Raw genomic sequence first — 22,731 nt, 5'->3', positions numbered from 1 at the left:
ACGCACGCACGCACGCACGCACGCACACACACACACACACACACACACACACACACACACACACACACACACACACACACACACACACACACACACACACACACACACACACACACACACACACACACACACACACACACACACACACACACACACTTGCTTAAGGTTGTCCATCGTGTCCGATGATGACATTCCAACACACACACACACACACACACACACACACACACACACACATATATAATATATGGCAAAATATGACTCCATATACACATACATATTATGTATGTGTATATGGAGTCATATTTTGCCCTGTGGTTGGATACAGTATAAGGTTTACTTGAGTTGAAGTCGCCCATATTTAATAAAATGGTACAAAAAAAGTAATGTAATGATGCAACATGTAGTCTAGTATAGTCAGTTCCAACCCTAACCTTTACAGGGTTAGAATCTACTCAAATCTATCCACGTTTAACCACTTAAACCCCATGTGGTTGAAGGAGTCAACTATGCCTTTTCTGTTATATGTGGGGAAGGCTTTCGCTGAAAATAGTCGATCGACAAGCTCACAACGCCAGTTGTGAGCTTGTCGATCGACTATTTTCAGTGAAAGCTTTCCCCACAATAAAGATGCTGGGTTTAAGTGCTTCAGATTAATTGCCCTCATATGAAAATGCAGAACAAGTTCAACCTATAGCTTAGCTTTTGTAACCTATATGAAATCTATTTGTAATTATGACCCTTTGAAACAGGTGGTGAATGCATGCTTATTGAAACCATTCACCGAAGTTTACACAGAAGGTCGATTTGAAATGATGTTAACCACTTTAACACCCTATGTGGTTGACCGGCGTCCCTCAGGGCTCTATGCTAGTGTATTTTCTGTTTCTGTATTGTGGGGAAGGCTTTCAATAAGGATGCTGGGGTGTAAGTGGTTAAGAATAATTGCACTCAAATCTGTTCTACAAAAATGTACAGCCTAGCTTATCTATTTATATTTATGACCTTTTGAAACAGGTGAACGCATGTTTTTTTTATTCAATTTGAAATGATGTAAATGTGAATGGGGGGGGCGGCAACTCAACAAAAACATACCAGCGCGTGGATTCGTATCAGCACCACGGACAGCTCCAGTTAACGCCCCGCCCCCCTCTCAACATTTCTGAGCATCGCGAACAGCGACCAATAGTTAGAGGAGCAGGAGTGAGCCTTATATGTTCGTTGCCAGTGGATACGACCGAGAGAGGCAGCTTCAAAGGGCTTGTTTACACAGAGGAGAGGAGAAGAGAGACATATCAGTGTGGCTGTGATGATGCATGGAGGGCTCTGACTCGCACACACCAGAAGAACACCGACGCATGGAGGACTCTGACTGACTTGCACGCACTAGAAGAACACAACTCCTCCGATGGGATACCGTTGTTTCACACGGAGAGACACAGCTAACGGTCGTTGAGAAGAAATGCCAGTGTAGCGACCCGCGAATGACATGACTGCATGCGTTTCTTTCTAAAGAGAAGAAGAAAATAAAGAACTACAAATCGCGTTGGTTGCTTAAGACAAATCAAGTTTTTGAAAAAAACAAAAACAAAACACAGACCATAATTAATCTACGTGGATCAAAGCCCAGGACGGACGAAATAATGGGGAGCGAAACCGAAAACTCCTACTTGCCGGAGCTACTGGCAGAGAAGGACACACTGGACCCGTCTTTATATCTCCACTCTTTACGGTTACTGGACCAAGGTAAGACTATAAGAGCCAGTTGCAGACATCAGTCACAGTCGGATACAAATAGTGTGACCTGACTTTGTTTATCTATAAGCAGTTCAGTCGGATATTTCGTCTTTCATCCACTGCACCTCAAATTATACAATAAAGAGGCAGCAATTATGAAAATAGCTGATCTACAAGCTTGAGCTTGTAGATCTGATTTTTTTTAATGAGCAGAACTATGAGCAGTTCAGTATATGTTCACCCACTGCACCTCTGCTGTCAGTTGTGAACTTTTCACTAGGCTTGCTTTAATGCCACAGCCAGTGCATGGTCAGACTTAAGCACCGTGTAAGATGAGCTTATTGGTGCATGTGGTGGAATCAGTTTGCTACAGTAGCCATGTGAGGAAGACTATAGTGGATATCTTCTTATCGGTGTCAAGTCCAAATAACAAGAATGTGTTTTTTTTGTGTGACAGCCTATTTCCATATAGTCTGTGTGGATCATTTGACTATTAAACCAGCAGTTTACTACCCCTGTCTGATCCTTGACAAACGCAATATCTGGACTTTACAGTCTGCATCATGTTATTCTTGCCTGCTGGTGATGGCTTCAGCAGGCAGTGAGGAGGATAAGTGTATCCTGCCCATAAGGCTATAGTGATTGTGGACCACAGACACCTACTGTCATGCAGACGTGTAAAATGCCGGGTTGTCTGAACATATATAGTGTCTTTAAAGGTGCCTTTTGTTTCCCTTTTAAATCATTTAACTTTGATTATGATTTGTATTTGAAGAGATGGAGTACTACTACCACATTTCAGACACTTTCATTAATGTAACCCATGGCTTGGACCCCTGGCTGGCTGCATTGACCGCACAGTTGCTTTGAGGCTGGTCTGATTTGTGTAATACTTGTACTTCTACTCAAATCAAAGTGATTCTTTTATATTTAATTCACCCTGAGGGACACATCATTGTGTTCTTTGGTAGAGAGGCTTTAACAGTGTAAGACAAGCTTTTTGGAATTAGTGTTTTTGCTTATTTTACACAGGCTATGCTGTATTATGTCATGGGGACACAAATGGCACCGAATACTATAGGAATGACCTCAGTCTCATTTGTGTAATACTTAAAAAGCCCTTATGTATAATATCTCAGGTAGTGCATCCAAGCCCTAGCATCCATGTGCATTGTGTACACAGGTATACTAGCCTTTACATTTTGAATACCAGGTTGATGTTATTAGCCCTGGTAAACAGGAGTTGGCTCTTAAGTGCATGGTCCGCTTGTTGTTTCCCCTACTACACAAAATCTCTGCGAATGTGTTCGTGGCAAGACTTGACCTCGTCCGTGGCACATGTTTTTATTTTATTTTGTTTTTAATGTTCTTATTTTGACCATAAGACCCAATTACTGAATGTCAGTCTCCAGGGTTTCTTCAGATATGTATGACACTGATTTACCATGACAATTAGGAGTCCACTAGGACAGTGGCTCTCAAACGTTTTTTTTTTTCTTTCTTTTTCAGGGGCCATAACTCAGAGAGTGTACAAATGGAACCAAGTGGACCCGTAGGGTCCATTTGTACACTCTCAGAGTTACAGACCTGTAATAGTCATAGCTAGCTCTTTACGTGTTATATCTACTCATTTTGCATGTTCATGGCATGAATAGAATTTGGACCAAAATGTTCCACAAGCCAGCATGGGATGACCACTCGTGTGAAGGTCTTGGTGTGAACTGTACTGTTGCAATCAAGGTGCAATAACTTCAGCATGGTCATCAGCATGGAGTTAAGTTGAGAGAACAACTCATCTGTCAACCCCTCCCTTCCTTTTCCACTCATCGTCATTTTGAATTTGAAATGTCGCTTAGTGACATAATAAAGTGACATTTTGTTGGCTTAGGCAGATACTTTTAGAGCAATTTCCTCCCATTTCCGTTGGACTTATGTGCATTATGGCTCGGAATATAGTTGGGCTGATATGGAAATTGAATATCAGTGCTGAATATCTTTCAGTCAGCTCTTTCACTTAAGGTGAAATCATTCCAATGAGTGAGGATGATAAGACTGTAATTTACTCAGCACTACTTTATCAGCTGCTTCTAATATTCAAATCCAGGGATGGTCTGAGAAACACATTACTTCACTCACTTTCAGACAGACAAGATCCAGTGAAATCTACCATCCAGTTCTGTGACCGTCACTTAGAGTAATTTCATAGTGACGAATGCTGTGTGCAGGCTACACAAAGCTGATTTTTTTTCGGGGGTCTTTATGCCTTTATTTGACAGGACAGTATATGACAGGAAATGGGGAGAGAGATGGGGGGGGGTGGGGCGGGGGGGGGGGGGGGGTGACACGCAGCAAAGGTCGTCGGGATCGGGAGTCGAACCCGCGTCAAGCTGGATTACCAGCCTAGGTGCCCAGACGGTTACGCCAACCGTCCGGGCCTAGATGCAAGATTTTTGATCAATGACTATCCTGATTTTGGAGGGTCCTAGACCACTGTAACGATATTTGACCAATATGTTATTTGACAACATATAACTTATAAGCAAAAATCTAAAAAGAAACCCAAATAACTATTTGACAGTAAAAAATGAAAATTTGCAAGCGCTCAGTGCATCACTTTGCAATGCATTGTGAGCTTGTAGACATGTTTCAAAAATATATATGTTTAAAAAATGTTTCACCTATAGTCTAGGCAGGTTGAAAATGGTTAACAATTGTCCCGATTGACATCAGCTGCATAATTGCAGATTCACCTATGTCAAATAAGTCAAATAATGGCTCATACATCGGCCTGAACGATGTATTGCTCTGACTCTACTGGATACCTTCTTGGCTGAACATGGATTAGTAATCTATGGCACAATGGAAGCCTCCACGCAAAGACTAACCGTGAAAAAAACCCTGGAATGCACATGGTTCCAATATGCTGAAGTTTGTGATATCCCTGGTGTGGAGCAGATTGCATTTGGACATTATCATATGCAGCGGCATTAATCCATGACATTTTATGATCCAAGCAACACTCTCTGGTGCACAAAATCTGGCCGAAACAGTATGCCACAACTCCAAAACTGTAAATACTGTTATCTCTCTCTTACACAACAGATGGCAGACGATGCAGTTTAATAGAGCACTCCTTCTGCCATCTTGCTGATGAGCTCCGGACTTGATTATGCAATTGGCAAGGGGACGCAAATAGAGCTAAAAAAGAGTAAGCATGCAAACAGTGGATATGAGGTTACTCGTATTTGTCCGGGGGAGGAATTAGCGAACCTCAGGGCTCAATGATGGGAGACTAGACAGCAGCGGTGGAAAAAGTATACTCACATTTCTTGCTTAAGTAAAAGTATCAATACTGCTATATAGAAATACTCCGTTGCAAGTAAAAGTCCGGGATTCAAAATGTACTTGAGTAAAAGTACAAAAGTATTGGTATCAAAAATGTACTTAAAGTACAAAAGTAGAAAGTAGTCATTATGCGGAGTGTCCCATTTAAAAAAAAATCAAATGTATAAAAGTGTCTTGGAAAATAGCAGATCTACAAGCTCACAATGCGTCGCAACGCATTGTGAGCTTGTAGATCGGCTATTTTCAAATGGCCGAAATATATATTTAGGGCTGAAGTGCTTAATGTGTGTTTTGTAATAATAATCAAAATCTACAAAGTAACTGGTAACTAAAAGTTTTCAACAATACAATATTTGCCTCTGAGACGTAGTGGAGTAGAAGTAAAAGTACTGAAAATTGGAAATATTCTGGTAAAAATACCTCAAAATCTTACTTAAGTACAGTACTTGAGTAAATGTACTTAGTTACTTTACTCCACTGCTAGACAGGCAGCCTTGATGTGTACCTGCACCTGTCCCCCACCAGAACCATGTCACTGCTGTCCTGTGAGGGCTCACTTATAATTCGTCACACGGCCATGTCACTAGTCAAAAACGACATTACGTATCATACCTCTTCTTGCTGAAAATACATATAATTTGTCAAGCAACAATGTGGTTGTGCAGCAAAGCATATATTAACCCTGAGGGTCACCAAACCTAGTAATCACTTTGTACATGTGGAACAGACATACCTGATCATGTGGAAACGTCTTATGTTAAAACACAGAAGAGAAATAGAGCCGTCAGCCTTATTAAGACATTAATATATACATACTGTCATTATTTTTTTCCTCTTTTTTTTTCATTTACATACTAATATGTGCCTCTGAGGTATGGTAACATCTTTGGAGACACCAGTCTATGGGCATTGATCACTGCCTCTATGAACGGTAATGCATCTGGACGCATTAACATTCACTATCGTCAGTGTCTGCCTGTGTGATGCAGAAGTGAGAATTCATCAGTGGTGTAAAGTAACATTTACTCAAGTACTGTACTTAAGTACAATTTTGAGGTACTTTTACTTTACTGGAGCATTTCCAATTGTCAATTACTTTTACTCCACTACATCTCAGAGGCAAATATTGTACTTTTATTCCACTACAATTATTTGAAAACTTTAGTTACTAGTTACTTTGCAGATGTAAATTATTACATTATAAAACATACATTAACCACTTTAGCCCTATTTTATCGGCTATTTGAAAATAGCCGATCTACAAGCTCACAACGCGTCGCGATGCGAGCTTGTAGATCTGCTATTTTAGAACTTTTACTTTTGGTACTTTAAGTACATTTTGATACCAATACTTTTGTGCTTTTACTCAAGTAAATTTTGAATTCCGGACTTTTACTTGTAAAGGAGTACTTCTACATTGCAATATTGGTACGTTTACTTAAGAAAAACATTTGGGTACTTTTTCCACCACTGTGCATCTGGATGCATTAACATTCACTATCGTCAGTGTCTGCCTGTGTGATACAGAAGTGAGAATTCATCTTGCGCGTATACGAGCGTGTTTTCATACCTAAGATGTGTTTCTATTTGTACACTGACTGCAAACGTCACATGAATACCATCTTCGTAGAGTTATTAGACCAGTTGTTTTTTCCCCCTCCCTCCATATAGGATTCACATTCACATTGAGTCGAAACCGAAAGCGCCACAGTTATTGTGTTCATTTACCGAAGAGGGAAAGGTCAGAAGTTATAGTGCAATGAAAATTGAGTCTCATATTCTCTCTATCTGGATCCAGAGCAAGCACACAGCACATGCTATCAATGGTGTGAAGTAACTAAGTACATTTACTCAAGTACAGTACTGTACGTTTTCAGTACTTTTACTAGTTTACTAGTTACCTTGTAGATTTTGACTATGATTACAAAACATACATGAACCACTTCAACTCTATATACAAATTTGGCCATTTGAAAATAGCCGATCTACAAGCTCACAATGCGTCGCGATGCGACGCATTGTGAGCTTGTAGATCTGCAATTTTCAAAAGATGTTTGTACATTTGAAAACATGTGAAATGTGACATTCTGCATAATGAGTACTTTCTACTTTTGGTACTTTAAGTACATTTTGATACCAATGCTACCAACTCAAATACATTTTGAATTCCGGACTTTTTTGCAACAGAGTATTTCTACATTGCAATATTGATACTTTTACTTAAGTAAAAAATATGAGCACTTTTTCCCACCACTGCATGCTTCAAGAAAGACCTCTGGCCCGGAGTTAACCCTGCGCCGCTGCATGGATGTTCTATCTGTCTACCATTTATAATTGGATGTTCCACAGCGCGAACCCCGGCCCAATGTTTGCATTACAGTAATGACCCCGGCATGCTTGGGGTATACGCGTGCAGAGGAAAGATCTTTGATGCAAATCATCCTCTATTATACTGTACATTCCCTTGGTATGAACTGAGCAGGTGTTGTAAAAAAAAAGTATGGTTATTTCAGACGTCGGACTCCAGCATAATTAATTCATATGTTTCCATCTCCTCAATCGAAGGCGGGTGGGGGGGGACTCTGGGGGATATTTTTAGACGTGCCAGCATTGTACCCTGAGTGAGTGCTGCAAGCCGTCGAAGAAGGCTTTAGAATGCCCAGAAGTGAACAGAAAATAAACCCTGGCGTGGGATCAAAGGCAGAGATTCTTGTTTTGTGTTGGGAAAACATCACTTGATACACGTGATAATGATCAGTGGCACCGCCGCCGCCGCAGCCGCCCGACGACAAGCGCGGGCGGCCCACACGCCGAGATAATGGCGCAGAAACCCGAAGCTGGACTTGTCTGAGGCCAAGGGCTGACTCTAACACTGTGATCTGACCTCCAGATGTGCTGAACTACACAGTTGCACTTGGTTCGATGTCGGGCCCGAAAACCTTGTATCTCCATATATACATTTTTATGTTCTTAAGTCAATTTAATGCCTCAATTCGTCGCACAAGAGTGTCGCGGATAAGTAGCGTAAAATAGCTGATCTACAAGCTCACAACGCGTTGCGTCACGTTATGAGCTTGTAGATCGTCTATTTTCTCTATTTTTGTAACATTTTGAATGTGGAAGTGAAAGCGGTTAAGTGTGTCTGTGGGTTCATATGAATATTAAAACCAATGAAAAAAAAAACAAGTATTAATAAGAGCTTGCGACTAAATGATAACTACAACGGATCCACTGACTGGAACACGGGTTCTTTTTTTCCCCCTCCATTCCCTGATTATAAGTAAAGGTTTTCGGGACATACAAGGTTTCTGCGCGACAGCCGCGACTTGCGAGTGAACTGCAAACAGCCACTTTGCATTCAGCCACGTACTGTATATAGTGCGAGGGTGTCGAGTGGTGCTGCTGCGGTGCTCAGAGGTGTACACAGGGCTCAGTCTCTCCTCTCCAGAAGCTCCCACAGGATTTCGGGCCGGGGGGGGCGGGGGGCACGGGGGGTGGGGGGGGGGTGTTTGGGGGGTGAAATGTTGGCCACAACGACACACAGCGCACGCACGCCCCGGCTATAAAAACCTAATGGCATTGTCATTTTCAGATGTGATGACGGTTAACGCTACCTTGCATCGATTCCACTGCTAATGTTCCCACCTTGTTATTGGATTAACCCACCAAGACCGGGAACGCATCTGTGTGTCATTTTTTTTTATTTCTTTGGGCTATTCAAAAACAGCAGATCTACAAGCTCATAGCGTGTGCAAATCTTTGAATATATATATTTTTTTAAAGCGAAAATTACGTATTTGAGATGGGAGTCGCGACCAAATACATATAATTTTGGGGGTCTTTGACATGGAAAAAGTTTGAGAATCACTGATATTATAGCAACATTCCAAAAACTGTTAGTATCTAGAAGACATTTGTAGAATCCCCATAAGCAAAGATTTGAGTTAAAATGTTTGCATAAGATTTGCACAAATTTTCAAAAATCTTCCAACATTTTTTTGCAGATCTACAAGCTCATAGCGCGGAACTCGGTGCCTAGCTATGAGCTTGTATATCTGCTATTTTCGAATAGCCAAAGAAATTCTAAAATGACACAGATGCGTTCCCGCCCGGTCTTATTGGATTAATAATGAGTTGACGATGCTGTAAATGTCTCACTTAGATGTTAGAGGGGTAGTGAAATAATTGCCTTTTTTTGTTGTACTCTTGCGACACCAGCCGCTCGGAGATAATGTGAATGAAATTCCTCATATCGCTACGCTTAATAAACGCTATCCTTAGTTGGCCGGATTCCCAAGGGCTCTGTACTAAGTCCCCTCCTGTTTTCGCACTACACTAAATATCTTCACCCGAAAAAAAATGGCGATCCATAAGCTCACAACGCGTCACGTCACCCATGCATTCTGCTATTGTCGGCAAAGAATAGGGATTGCTAGAGTTCAAGTGGTTAATCCCACTTGCCACCCGATATTATTATGGAATAGCCTGGATTTCATTTCACGTCCATTTTCATATTGTGTTGAATTATTATCCAAAGCCACTCACCAAAGTTTGTCCCGGGTGCAAAGTGAAGCAAAGACCTTAACCCATTTAGACCGGAAAAGAATGTGTGTCATTTTTTTTTATTTCTTTGGCTATTCAAAAATAGCAGATATACAAGCTCATAGCGCGGCACCGAGTGCCGCGCTATGAGCTTGTAGATCTGATATATATATTTTTTTAATCGTGAAAATTGTGTGCTAATCTTTGAATGTATACATTTTTAACTCAAATCTTTGCTTCTGGGGGTCCCTGGAACTAAATATTCTGAGATCGGGGTCCGCGGACAAATATATATCATTTCGGGGGTCCTTGACATGAAAAATGTTTGAGAACCACTGATATAGCAACATACATTTTCTTTCTTCGTTTTTTTACTGTTAGGATTTAGAAGACATTTGTAGAATCCCCAGAAAAGACAGATTTTAGTTAAAAATGTTCAATTTGAAAAATATATATTCAAAGATTTGCACCCATTTTCACGATGTTTAAAAGAATAATTGCAGATCTACAAGCTTGAGTGCCGTGCTATAAGCTTGTAGATCTGCTATTTTTGAATAGCCAAATAAATCTTAAAAATGACACAGATGCGTTCCCGGTCTTAATGGATTAAAAGCACGCAAGCGTGTCATTCTCAATGTGCATGCTGAATGGAGTTTGGGCCCAGACTGGCAGAGCACCAGGCCTTGAGCATCGGCTGGCTTGATATAGTGTTGTTGAAGTGGACAAATTACCATGTAAAACACACTGCTCCAGAATAAATGGTGTATTCATATTTCAAACGCCATAAAGAGGTGCAATTTCCTTTCCTTCCACCTGCAATGCATGCACACACATTCCTGAAGGCTCGCCTTGAGCCGTCGTTCCCCCCGGACCGCTATCAAGAGCGTAGGGCTCTCATCCAAAAGCGTTCAGGCATGGCTATCTTAAATAATGCAAAACAGAACTTGTTTAGAGAGGGCATGGGGGGGGGGATTCTGAGGGCCGTATTCGGGGTCTCTCTGCAACGAGATCATTTAAGGTTGGTGTGTGTGTGTGCGTGTGTGTGTGTGCATCGGGGTCTTTGGATGAAGCAGTCAGCACTAGGTGTACAACAGTTTGATTGGTAATTTAATCGATAATTTAATACAACAATTGATTAATAATCGATCCTTATTTTGGGCATGTCATTATAGGACAAATAGCTGATCTACAATCTTGTCATCATTGACACCATTGTGCGATGAAGTATACAATAATGCATAGGTGGTTAATCGATTTGTTGATATATAATTGTTTTCTTAAAAAGAATAGAATGCGCTTCACGGTTATTCAATGAATCAATCATTGCAGCCCAAGTCAGCACATGGTACTTACTGTACCTTACATTGCAGGATGGGCTCAGAAATGACCTGGGTCTTGGCTTGCGCTGTAATGTTTTTTTGCTTGTTTGTGTGTTGCTGCTTCAGGCTCCCCTGCTTCTGTTATGGATTCATCAATCATTGTTATATTGGATGATAATTGTACATACTGTAGTACTATGTGCAGTGGTGCACAAGATTAGAGCCAGACCGATACACAGGTTTGGCTGATTATATCAGCCCTTATTTACTGTTTTTTTATGACATTTGTCCCACTTTCAATCTGGTGTCCCTATTTTGGGTCACTATAGGCGAATATTTTCAAAAAGTATGTCGCAATGTGACGTGTTGTGAGCTTGTAGATTGGCTTTTTATTTTAAACTTTGAATATGGTGTAAAATAAAGTTCAGTTTATTTTTTATTTATCATTACTATTATTATTATTTTAGCATCGGGTCTAGCATCAAGACAAGTACACACTCAGACTGGGATTACAAGTGATCATATGAACACTGCCCCCTGAGTGTGACGTAAAATAAGAGTAAAATAATTCTCAATTGATTTAGCATGAAAAAGCCCAATAAGCAAGAGAGCCCTCAGATTGTATCCATGTGTCAACTGTATCTAAGGGTGAGAGAGAGAGAGCGAGAGAGAGAGAGAGAGAGCATGGGTATGGGTTGGGGGGGGTCTGCGCAGAGAAAGTGAGGCGCCCTTCGTCGGTGAAATTTTATTTCTAAAGGATTTTATGAAAGTCAATTGCGTAAGAGAAATGTTATCTGTGTGGAAAACAAAAACAAATTGAGATCTGGGAATGGATGAATGAAAGGGAATATAGAAAATGGAAACAAGAGGGGGAAAAAAGTGGAAGATAGAGCTTCCCATGATAGATGTGATAACAAAAGGAAATCATGTCTTAAAAGAAAAAATATGATTGAGAAATAAAAGCTACGGTTGACCCCATGTTTCCATTCGGTGCTATATCCATCTTCCTGAATCTCATTTTCTATTGCTAAAACACATTTCCGGACGCCGCGGGCGTATGTGCGCTCTCAGGTGAATAGCTGGGAGGTACTGATGGATCTTCACTGATGGATTTTTATTTTTTTACTTTAGTTAAAGTATCAATAGCACGTGCGGAAATACTGTTACAAGTAAAAGTCTGGGATTCAAATTAACTATTAACTTGAGTTTAGAGTTTAGAGTAAAACATGCAATATTTGGCTCTGAGATGTAGTGGAGTAGAAGTATAAAAGTACAGAAATGTGTAAATACTCCAGTAAAGTAAAAACAACCTCACAATTGTACCTAGCCTACAGTAAGTAGCCTACAGTGCTTGAGTAAATGTATTTAGTTACTCTCCACCACCGTCCGCAGTGACCTTCTGGTCATCATCGCCGCAGCAGCGAACGAAAAAAGTGTGATTTCCCAACTCGCTCAGAGGACCAGAGCGTCGCAAAATAAATGTGGTGCTTACTTTTATTTCTCAATTCTCCTTCACTGCAGTGGCGGCACGCAACCCCCCTCCTCGCCCCCCCCACCCACCCCAAAACAACACAACAACAACTGTCAGACAGTTGTTGAGTGTGTCTTATTTCCTGTTGTGTTTTCTCCGCCTAGAAGACAGAGTCACTAGAGAGTCGGAGGCATGTTCTAACCCACTGCTGTGCTCCAGCGCACAATGTTTGGATCTGCATACGCCTTTGCTCTGTATACTGAATAATCAAAGTCCTTGTTGTTATTTCATATCAGCGCTCTCTCATTCCATTCCAAGTAATTGGTTTGTGTGCCACCATGACGGAAAATTGAATTAATATATATATATATTTTTTACAGAGGACCCCCGACCCGACCGATGCTAGATGAGTTTTTTTGGAGGTGATGCAAATCCCGATTTAGGAGAGTCCCCAGACCGATTATCGAGGTGTTGACCGATATTTAGTCAAAAAGTGAAAAATGTATTCAATTCAATTAAATTCCAAAATATTCTATTTGAGAACATGTTTTTACTTATAAACACACATAAACAGAACTTTATTTTATTTAACCACTTATTAAAAAATGTAGCCGATCTACAAGCTCCCAACGCATCACAACACATGTTATAAGCTTGTAGATCTGCTGTATTTAATTAAAAAAAACAAAAACAAATTGGGGACACCCAGTCAATAGAGCTGCATAATGGCCGACACTGATGTTATGAATTATATCGGTCTTTTAACTTTGGAATTGTTTGTCTGCTTTGATTCGGAGAGGTCCTTTTTGTACCCTAACCTTGACGACCTGCAGCCTGCCCATCGCCCCCCCCCCCCCTTTACCTCTTCTTTATTTATGTTCTTTTGTGCGGTTGGCACCAGAGGATTGCACTGGATTAGCTTCTCCTCCTTCCCAGCTGATCCGACCCGTTTTGTGTAATCCAGCTCAATTTAATTATGTTTATCGTTCCACCTCGCTGGAGCCGAGGAGCGGCGTGCACACCTCGACCGAGATAAGCCCGGGGACCTTGTGCCTTTTCACTGGCAGGAGTGTCTGCCTGCGCCTGTTGCTTTACAAACAGATGGTGTAAGTCACCTAGATCTTCCCGGTAAATACTACAGAAGACATAACTGTAGGAGTGAGTTTTTAGGTTTCCTCTCAACCGTGCCTGGGCTTCCGATTGTGTCACATTGGACAAGCGGAGGATATCCAATGTTGAAGATAGTGAGTTGTTTGTTTCTTTTGGTTGTTGTTGCTGCTGCTGGCAGAATTCACCCAGTTTAGCGTGTTGTCCCTCTGATATATGTGGATGGGATGTGGCTTAGAGAATTAATGTGTACTCTGTATATATACACTCCACCTTATTACTTCTCCGAGTCTAATCCCAAGCAGGCAATATCAGAAAGCCCACAATAAGACCCTAAATATAGTTTTGGAAGCACACCAGCAATAGACGGCACATTTCAAAGGCACACTGCAGGCCAATGTGTTTTATATGACTTTCTATATATACAGTATTTATATATTACTTTCCTTTTCTCCCTGAATATAACCATTGTGCCGCCAGCAGCATGAAACATGCTTGGACGACGTTAAACGTATTCAGGCCATATGACTTATTCAATGTATATTTTTACACAAGCATCTTCTCGCAAGCAACCTTCAGTGGCTGTGTAATTGTGCGCTCCTGAGCAACAGATGTTCTACGCCGAGCGAGCGAGTGCCGGAGAAGAAAGTGAGAGAACAGGCCTAGCATCCCCATAAAAAAACCCTGGTTTTAAAACGCTTTGGATAATCTGCTCTTCCAGGCCAACTTTTTCTTTTTGACATTTCTGTTTTTCCCTCCTTTGTGTTATTTTCATTTTGTACTGAGGATTTAAACTGGGAGGAACTGTCGAGAGCTACAGTGCTTGGCTTTACAAAGGGACCCGATATACACAAACGGACGGGAACTAGAAGACACGCACGTTGGTCCCACATCCCATGCAGAGCAATGCATATAATTCCAATTACATTCCGCTGTCACCAGGGTCTATTATCAGTACAGTAGTTTGAAAAAGTAGCGAGGGACAAAATGTTACCGAATTCAGCTGCGCTTTAACAACTAACCATACATAAATAGTCTTTTCCTTTGGGGCTTTCTGAGCATTAATGCCTGAATTGTACTTAATTGCGCGACAGCGTCCCATGCCGACAATATACAGCAATGCGACGCACTGTGAGCTTGTAGATCGGCTACTTTCAATGCAGGATATAAGCCGTGGTGGAAAGTAACTAAGTAGATTTACTTAAGTACTGTACTTAAGTACAATGTTGAGGTATTTGTACTTTACTTGAGTATGTCCAACTTACAATACTTTTACTTCTACTCCACTACATCTCGGATCCAAATATTGTACTTTTACTCCACTACAATTATTTGAACACTTTAGTTACTAGTTACTTTGTAGATTTTGATTATTATTAAAAAACATACATTAACCAGCCCTATGGCCATTTCAAAACAGCCGATGCGTTGCATTGTGAGCTTGTAGATCTGCAATTTTCAAAAGATTTGAAACCTGTGAAATGGGGCAATCTGCATAATGAATGTATACTTTCTACTTTTTGTACTTTAAGTACATTTTGACACCAATACTTTTGTACTCTTACTCAAGTATATTTTGAATTCCGGACTTTTACTTGTAACACAGTATGTATGTATACATTGCAGTATTGATACTTTTACTTAGGTAGAAAATGTGAGTACTTTTTCCAACACTGTAAATCAGCCTCGAGTGTCTTGCTCACCTTATATGGAAACATGAAAAGAAGAGGCGAACACAGGCTGTGGTGGTTCAGTACTATATGCGCTTTAATGAAGTGAAGGTGGAGGGATACATCACTAAATGAAAGTTAAGTGCATTTTCTGGGTTTTTGGAGCAAGAAAAAGTTCGTCCCGTGATGTGCAGAGAGAAAGGAGAAGACGGATGCTCGTTTACCACGAGTGCCAAGAGACCTCTTCCTCAAGTCCTGCTGGGCTGCTTCTTTTCACTGCGTCTCCCGTCTCTATTTTAAGAGATATGAAAGCCTAATTGTATTCAGATTTTGGGGACGTCTCAACTCGCCCTCCTTTTTTTCCTTCTCTGAGAGAAGAATTGCCCACGCGATCAAACTTGTTAATAATAATACAAGGAAAAGATGTAGCGCCATGGTGCATAATGAATGATTCGTAATGAGCGTTTTTTTTTATATATATATTTCGAATGAGAGCTTTCTAAGTAAATTTACCGTAGGCTTATTGATCGTGGCACAAGAATGATCTAATTTCCCCCCATTTCCATAAATAACTAGCTAGATGCAGCATGCACAATATTTTCGCCCGTTTACATTTCATTGTAGTGGCGATCGGGTATAAAATGCTCATTAAGTCTCATAGGCAAAGCATAAAAACCCGGGGTCAAGTATGGATTTAATCTCCTCGTAACAGGGACGGTTTTCTGGTCTCCTTTGGTAATAAAAATCACTCTCGCCCGCTGCCTGCATCTCTTTGGCACCAGAACTGATTGCTCGTAGTTGCACCTCAACCTCGCTACTTGGCCGCTCTGCTTGTTAAAGTTTGACCTGTGTTTGGCCTACAAGAAGCTTGTTACGATTTGACCCGCGTGTGACTAGATCTCTTTCGGCTTGTTAAATTTCACTCCTCTCCTCCTTGCTCTCGTGCTCCTTCTCTCTCTCTTTCCCCTCGCCATATTCCAGAGCATCTTAGGAGATGTCATTGTTAACCCATTAAGACCTGAGGCAAGATTCTCCAAAATGTCTTCTAAGTTTCTTGAAAAAAACCTGTGTTGCTACATCAGCGGTTCTCAAACTCTTTTCATGTCAAGTACCCCCAAAATTATATGTATTTGGCCGGGGACCCCCATCTCAAAATATTTAGTTCCAGGGACCCCCAGAAGCAAAGATTTGAGTTACAAATGTTCGCTTAAAAATATATATATATTCAAAGATTTGCACACATTGTCACAAGATGCGCTCCCGGTCTTAATGGGTTAAACAAAGCCTTTGCAAGCAGGGCTGTGTGTGAATCTGTGTGAGAACACAATAGCCAGCAACACTAGATCTATTATCGGCGAAGGGGGCCGCTGCTATGCGTATCATATCGCACTCGTGGGCCCGTCATACACGCAACCGTGTCTCCTGACAAAAATGATTATAATTATATTCAGCGGCGCAGTCCACACAGGGCAACGCCTCCCCGCTGCGGACGTGTCAATGGAATCAACACGGAGGTGAGAGGATCGGGATCAAGCTTATAGATCGGTGGTTCACATTCTTCCTATGATTCCACCGGTGGGCCAGGGTTTTTAATTGCTGTCTGACCAGCCGGGGCTGGGCCTCTGGGTGAAGACAGTGGGGGGGTTGAGGCCGGGGGAGGGAGGGCGGGAGGGCGGGCGGGAGGCAAGGGATATGGTTTTCTTTCACTGTGGTTGTTGTATTGACAGCTTCTCATGCTGGTGGAGCTGATAAGAACCCAGGAGCCAGGGAGACACATGGAGCAGTGGATCGTGTTTCCGGCCCCAGGAATCAGAGCCGTTTTGGGGTCTTGTGGCCCCGTAGAGGTCCTGCATACCCAGCATGTTGGGATCAAACAGAGCACGGGGTGGATGAAATCTGACAGAGGGAAACAGTATCACTCCGAGTTCCACACACACACTGTGAAATCCTGAGCGTTGAATTAAATTCCGAGACCTTATATGCATGGGTCCTTTTTACACTCTCAAGTTAAATTGACACTCTTGGGTTTCAGAGCGGCTGGCTGTGCCTGAGCAGGCGGGCCTCAGGATACAAGCAACAAAAAAACAAGCAAATGCATCTTACCTATTTCATATAACTGAAAGCCAATTAGCCCAAATGAATTGATTAGTGGATCATGAGAACAAGCCATACTGTATACCATGCCATTCAGTTCTCCTTTACACTGTGTGTGATCTACACTGTAATTAAATAGTTTTCCTGTACTGTAGATTCTACAGTACAGGAAAACTATTTAATTAGCCAGAATTGCATCTCATTAAATGTTTCAAGCAATGTGGCTACATTTATCTCAATACCTCAATGGGACAATTAGCCCAGTGGTTGGCAGGAGCTACTGTATCCCCAAGAATTTAGGAATCAAATTAAATTCCATTTCAAATTCCATAGAAAAATATATAAATTGTCATTGCATAACCCAATTATAATGGAATAACGTTACATTATCTTCTATATAACGTTTAATTTGTCTGCCTTTCCGTGGGTCTGTGTGTCTGGAGACCTCTGATGGCCAAGGTATGGCCATCAGAGGTCCCCTGGTCCAGTTTACACTTGACATTACTGCCGACCATTTTCAAAAGCATAATGTAGTTTATATTTTGGACGAAGCCACTGGAATGCATTCATTTCAGTAGAGTATGAATACTAATGTGCAGAGACTTCAAACGTACTTGAGCTACTGTTGGTAATCCGCAAGATGCCTTTATTCTTTTGTCAAAGTTACGCTGGTTGTGTTTTAATACATTGACAAACGCTTTCTAAAAATAAAGGCATTAACAGGGGCCTATATGTTTTAAGTACAGTACAGTATATGGCTGAAGCTGTGAGTACAAAAATGTAATGTCTGTATATTGTACATAAACAAATAATGTTGTACCAATAGAAAGGACTAAAACAGTGTTTAGAAAAAAACGGCACAATAAACAATCCCAAAATAGCTTCAATATACTAATTGAAAAAATGTCCCTAATCCCATTTGGGACAGGCAAGGCAAATGACGTATTGATGGTGGTTCTTTAATGTAGCTATTTAAAGTAATTGTGTAATAATGTATTAGTGTGTATATATAGTAAGTGTGTAATAATTTATTAGATTTTTTTTTACAATATAATACAAATACTATATATATATATATATATATATATATATATATATATATATATATACGTACACTGTATATATACTGTATATACAGTAGTTACTGTATAGATACTGTATATATACTGTGTATTTGCTACTTGGTAATCAGTAGCGCCGCAACATTTTTTTCTTTTTCCTCATGAACACCTACTCAGAAGCTAAGAATATCCATCTGGTTGCTCTGGCCTTAGCTCCTGTACTAACGTCCCTGTAGACATCTCTCACTGCCTGCTCAGAGCAGGGAAAAAAAAAACCTAGACATGCACATCTCATTAATTATGTCTCAGTTGAAGTATCAGTCCAGCGCTCGCAGCCATTTGACGAAGGCAAGGGTAATGAAAACCCCCATGCATTGAAGCTAAAGGAGGCTGGGGGGGGGTAGGGGGGGTAGGGGGGGGGGGAGCGACAGGGCTAAATGTTTCACCAGTGCCAGCCGCTGCCTGCCGCTGCCGGGGTCGAAGTAATTCGAGGGCCGGCTGGCCGAAAGAGCTAAAGTTATAGGGCTAGGGGCAGTGGGCCCACCGCGGTGGTGGGGTGGGGTGGATTAGGGCCGGGGTGGCAGGGGTTAAGACCCAGGTGAAGTGACACTCGGTACGCCGGTGTCACGCGGCCAGCTCCTATAGGACGGCCCCGACCCTGAACCGTTTAAAGCCCTCCTGTCTGCACATCTGTCAGGTTGCAGCCGCATTGTGTCCCCTACCGCTCGGCCCCGGCTCTCTCCAGCAGGAAAATGTTGCACTCACAGCTGAAACTGAGCGTTTGGCAATTGCAATTTGCACTTTTAAAAAACAGCCAACCGGCAGCTATCACAGTCAGAATTATTTATTTTTTCTTTAAAAAAAAAAGTTTTTGCTTGTGAGGTTGGGGCATTGTTTTGGACGCCAACCGATATTAAACAGATATTACAAAATGTTTACCCAAAGTCTCCTGTACTAAGTCTAGCCACGATGATAGCCGTATACGTACTGTATCGCAAATATATAGTTTCCTAAATTCAGTGCTTTGGGGAGGTCTTTTGGTCAATTAGATGGATTGAATAACAAGCACTATGTTCATGGCCGTGTCACTAAAGCAGCAGATTTAACCCAGTGGGAGGCTGGAGGATGGATAGAGCTCAGGCCCATTACAGTGTGTGTGTGTGTGTGTGTGTGTGTGTGTGTGTGTGTGTGTGTGTGTGTGTGTGTGTGTGTGTGTGTGTGTGTGTGTGTGTGTGTGTGTGTGTGTGTGTGTGTGTGTGTGTGCAAAGCCGACCCAAGAAAGTCAATGTCTGATGCTATAGCGGAAACAACAATGTTTTTGCCTTTTGTGCAAATTGAAGAAACATAACCATAAATTTGCGAGCAGCGGATCGATAGCGCGCGTAAGGCATGGCCGAGCCCTGAGAAAAGGTATCCAGGGGAACGCGTTCAATAATTCCGATCAACGATGGACAGGTTTGCGTTGCTATTAATCTTCCATTAACTGCCACAGGGCAGTGGGCATTGTGGACAGGATTTAGATGCCTAGTGACAGATTCAACCATTAAAGGTTACATTGATGACCAGAGTTGGCAATCAGACAGATTCCTCCCCGTATTATCGGTGCGTCCATGGCCATCTATCAGACGTAGCCCATTAGACTGGTCAGATTACAAAGGGCAGCGGCACAGTAGCCCGTTCATTTCGCCATCATCATGGATCTATCTATCTATCAGCGGCCGGGCCACCACCAGGCAAAAGTAGTTACAGTGTATCATCATGGAGCATTTCATTACATCATCATCATCATCATCATCATCGCTGTCGGACGGAAACCTTGTATGTTTAAGAGGAAATGGAAAAAATAACCTGGGTTCCGATGGATCCAATGTAGTTACTTTATTCACAAGCTGTTGTTAAAGGTATGGTGAGTGATTTTCTTTGGTCAAAATAGGTGTTAAATAGCTCTATATTCTGATAGAACTCATTTCTATAGAGTGTTTGTCCAGTAACAGGAGTATTCTAGTCTCTCTAGCTCTTCAATAAACAGAAAATTCATTTTCAGGTCTGGATACCAATTTTATCCAATCAGGATGGAGCGCTCAGTCAGGATACAGATTAAACAAGTGAAATTGGAAGTGGTGGCACAAAGAAATTAGCTGAACAAATCGGAACTGGAACGCTATAAAAATAAAGCTGATAAATGGTCTTTCCTGATTGGCTGACATTTTGTCACTACCTGAAAATGTATTTTCTGTTTATTAAAGAGCTGGAGAGACGGGGAGACCCTTGTGACTGAACAAACACACTATCTATAGCAATGATTACTATCAGAATAGTGCTTTAACCTTTTACACTTTTTGTTTCAACCAAAAAATATCACTTACCCTACCTTTAATACTTTTCATTTGTTAAATATTCATAAAACCCACAGGCCGACTCACGTAACCAATTTTGCTTTCCCTTTCAAAATGTTTAAAAAGTAGTGAAAATAGCAGCTCAACAAGCTCACAATGTCGAGAGCTTGTTAGATCGACTATTTTCGCGCCTTTTGCGTGGCACTGTGGTACGAAGAAGAAGTAAGGGCAGTAATTTACGGGAGAGAAAAGCATAAAAAAGTTGAAATATGGACATACAAGGTTTCTAGTCAACAGCAACGTTATTCTATATTATGGAAGCATTTCATTACATGTTGCTTACATGACGTACGGCACCATTGATCCTTGGAGTTCAATTTCCTGCACTCCCTCGACGGAAATGTTGTGGGCTCCATTTATATTGTCTGCGTCGTCTGAATTTATCCATAACGGAGCAGTCAGTCTAAAGTAAAACAATGCTCGGCTAAAAACGGAACATGCATTTTGCATGTGTTTTTTTTTGTTCCTTTTAATGATAGGGATAGGGGGGCTGGCGACTGCACTGAACAGTAATGTTCCCATTATAAACGGTGCTTCCTCGTGGGACTACACTTAAATATGGGCCTACTCAATCATGACCAGAGAAGCCATGTTGGAATGAAATGGGTCATATGATACTTTAAATAAATATGATAATGAGGCAGACACTACGAAACGCTCGGGGGGTTATTTGTGTTACGTGAAGGGAGCGGTTTGGCTTCCAAAACCATCTGGGGTAGATGGGGCCTGAATAACACTGGGGTGCATGCGGGGAGTGATTCTGCTTTTACCCACAGAGGAGTTAAGATGTGATGTGACTTGTTAAGTTGCGGTCACTGTGCATGTGTGAATGAGCTCGCGTGGTGTGTGGGATGAAGCCTCGTTTCCCCGTACGCCGGTGCCGCCCGCCCGCCCGCCCGCCGCAAATAGCGTCTGGTACAAGCTTCATGCATATAAATGAATCCCAATGAATAGTCAAATCAAAAATCTAACGGGAGGAAACATGGTATGTGTACACAGTATTATTTGCCTAACACTCAAGCCCCGTGCTTTGAAAGCTGGCTGCCTGATAATAACATTTCAAACAGGCTGTGTGCGTATGCGATGAGAGGAGGATGGCTCCATGGCGCGTCGGGGGCTCGTCCCTCACCGCAGGTGGCACAATTAGCTCTCACTGGGCGACCTCGGCAGCACAGTGGGAATAATGTACTCCTGGAAATCACTGCAGATCTAACTGTATGGCACATACTGTACAGCACAGACTTAACTACAGTGTATATTCGTCAGCTCCAAGGGCATTAATGTGTGTGGGGGGGGATGTGAACTAATTGAAAAATATCAGGAGCGATGGAAATGGATGAATACTTATTATTATACGAGCAGCTTGCCTAGCATTGGTTATCGTGCTGATAATGCATCCTAACGCACCAATCGGCATGTTCAGGTTTCGATACCCAGCATTGGCCAGGTTATTGCGTTGCTATCTCTCTCTCTCCAGCTCACCCCCTCTTTTTCTCTGTCTTTCTCTCTCTTGCTGATCAAGCTCTGGAATAACAGGACACACGCAACGTTGCCTAATAATGCCAATTTGCGCTGACGCCTGGGACCTTTGATGGCTATACCTATGAGCTATACCTATGACACACAGACCCCCAGAAAGGCAGACAAATTCAACTTGTATATAGAAGATAATATAATGTTATTTAATTATAATTGTGTTACGAAATGACCATCTATATATTTTTCTATGGAGTATGACATGGAATTTAATTTGATTCCTAAATTCTTGGGGATACAGTACAGCTCCTGCCCAACCACTTGGCTAATTGTCACATTGAGTTGAATTTAGCCACATTGCTTGAACAATCTTTCAAGCGATTCTAGCTAATGAAATAGTTTTCCTTTCAGTTATGAAAAACGTACGATGCATTTATTTGGTTTTTGCTGCTTGTAGCCTCAGGCACAGCCAACTGCTTGGGAAACAGTGGTTTAGACTGATGCTAGGTTCTT

General features: G+C 41.6%; 1 protein-coding gene across 1 annotated transcript in view; it reads left to right on the top strand.

The window, feature by feature from the left end:
- The first annotated feature begins 1,497 nt into the window (after positions 1-1,497).
- khdrbs3 (KH domain containing, RNA binding, signal transduction associated 3) overlaps positions 1,498-22,731 on the top strand; it is a 135,886-nt gene continuing 114,652 nt past the window's right edge. Inside the window, exon 1 of the mRNA XM_084080128.1 lies at positions 1,498-1,746. Coding sequence (XP_083936254.1) covers positions 1,644-1,746 — 103 coding nt within the window. The 5' untranslated portion in view covers positions 1,498-1,643. The remainder of the gene's footprint in view (positions 1,747-22,731) is intronic.

This window comes from Gymnoscopelus microlampas (assembly GCF_963454915.1).
Source record: "Gymnoscopelus microlampas genome assembly, chromosome: 15".
NCBI classification, from domain to species: Eukaryota; Metazoa; Chordata; class Actinopteri; order Myctophiformes; family Myctophidae; genus Gymnoscopelus; species Gymnoscopelus microlampas.
This window is presented reverse-complemented; position numbering and strand designations above follow the sequence as displayed.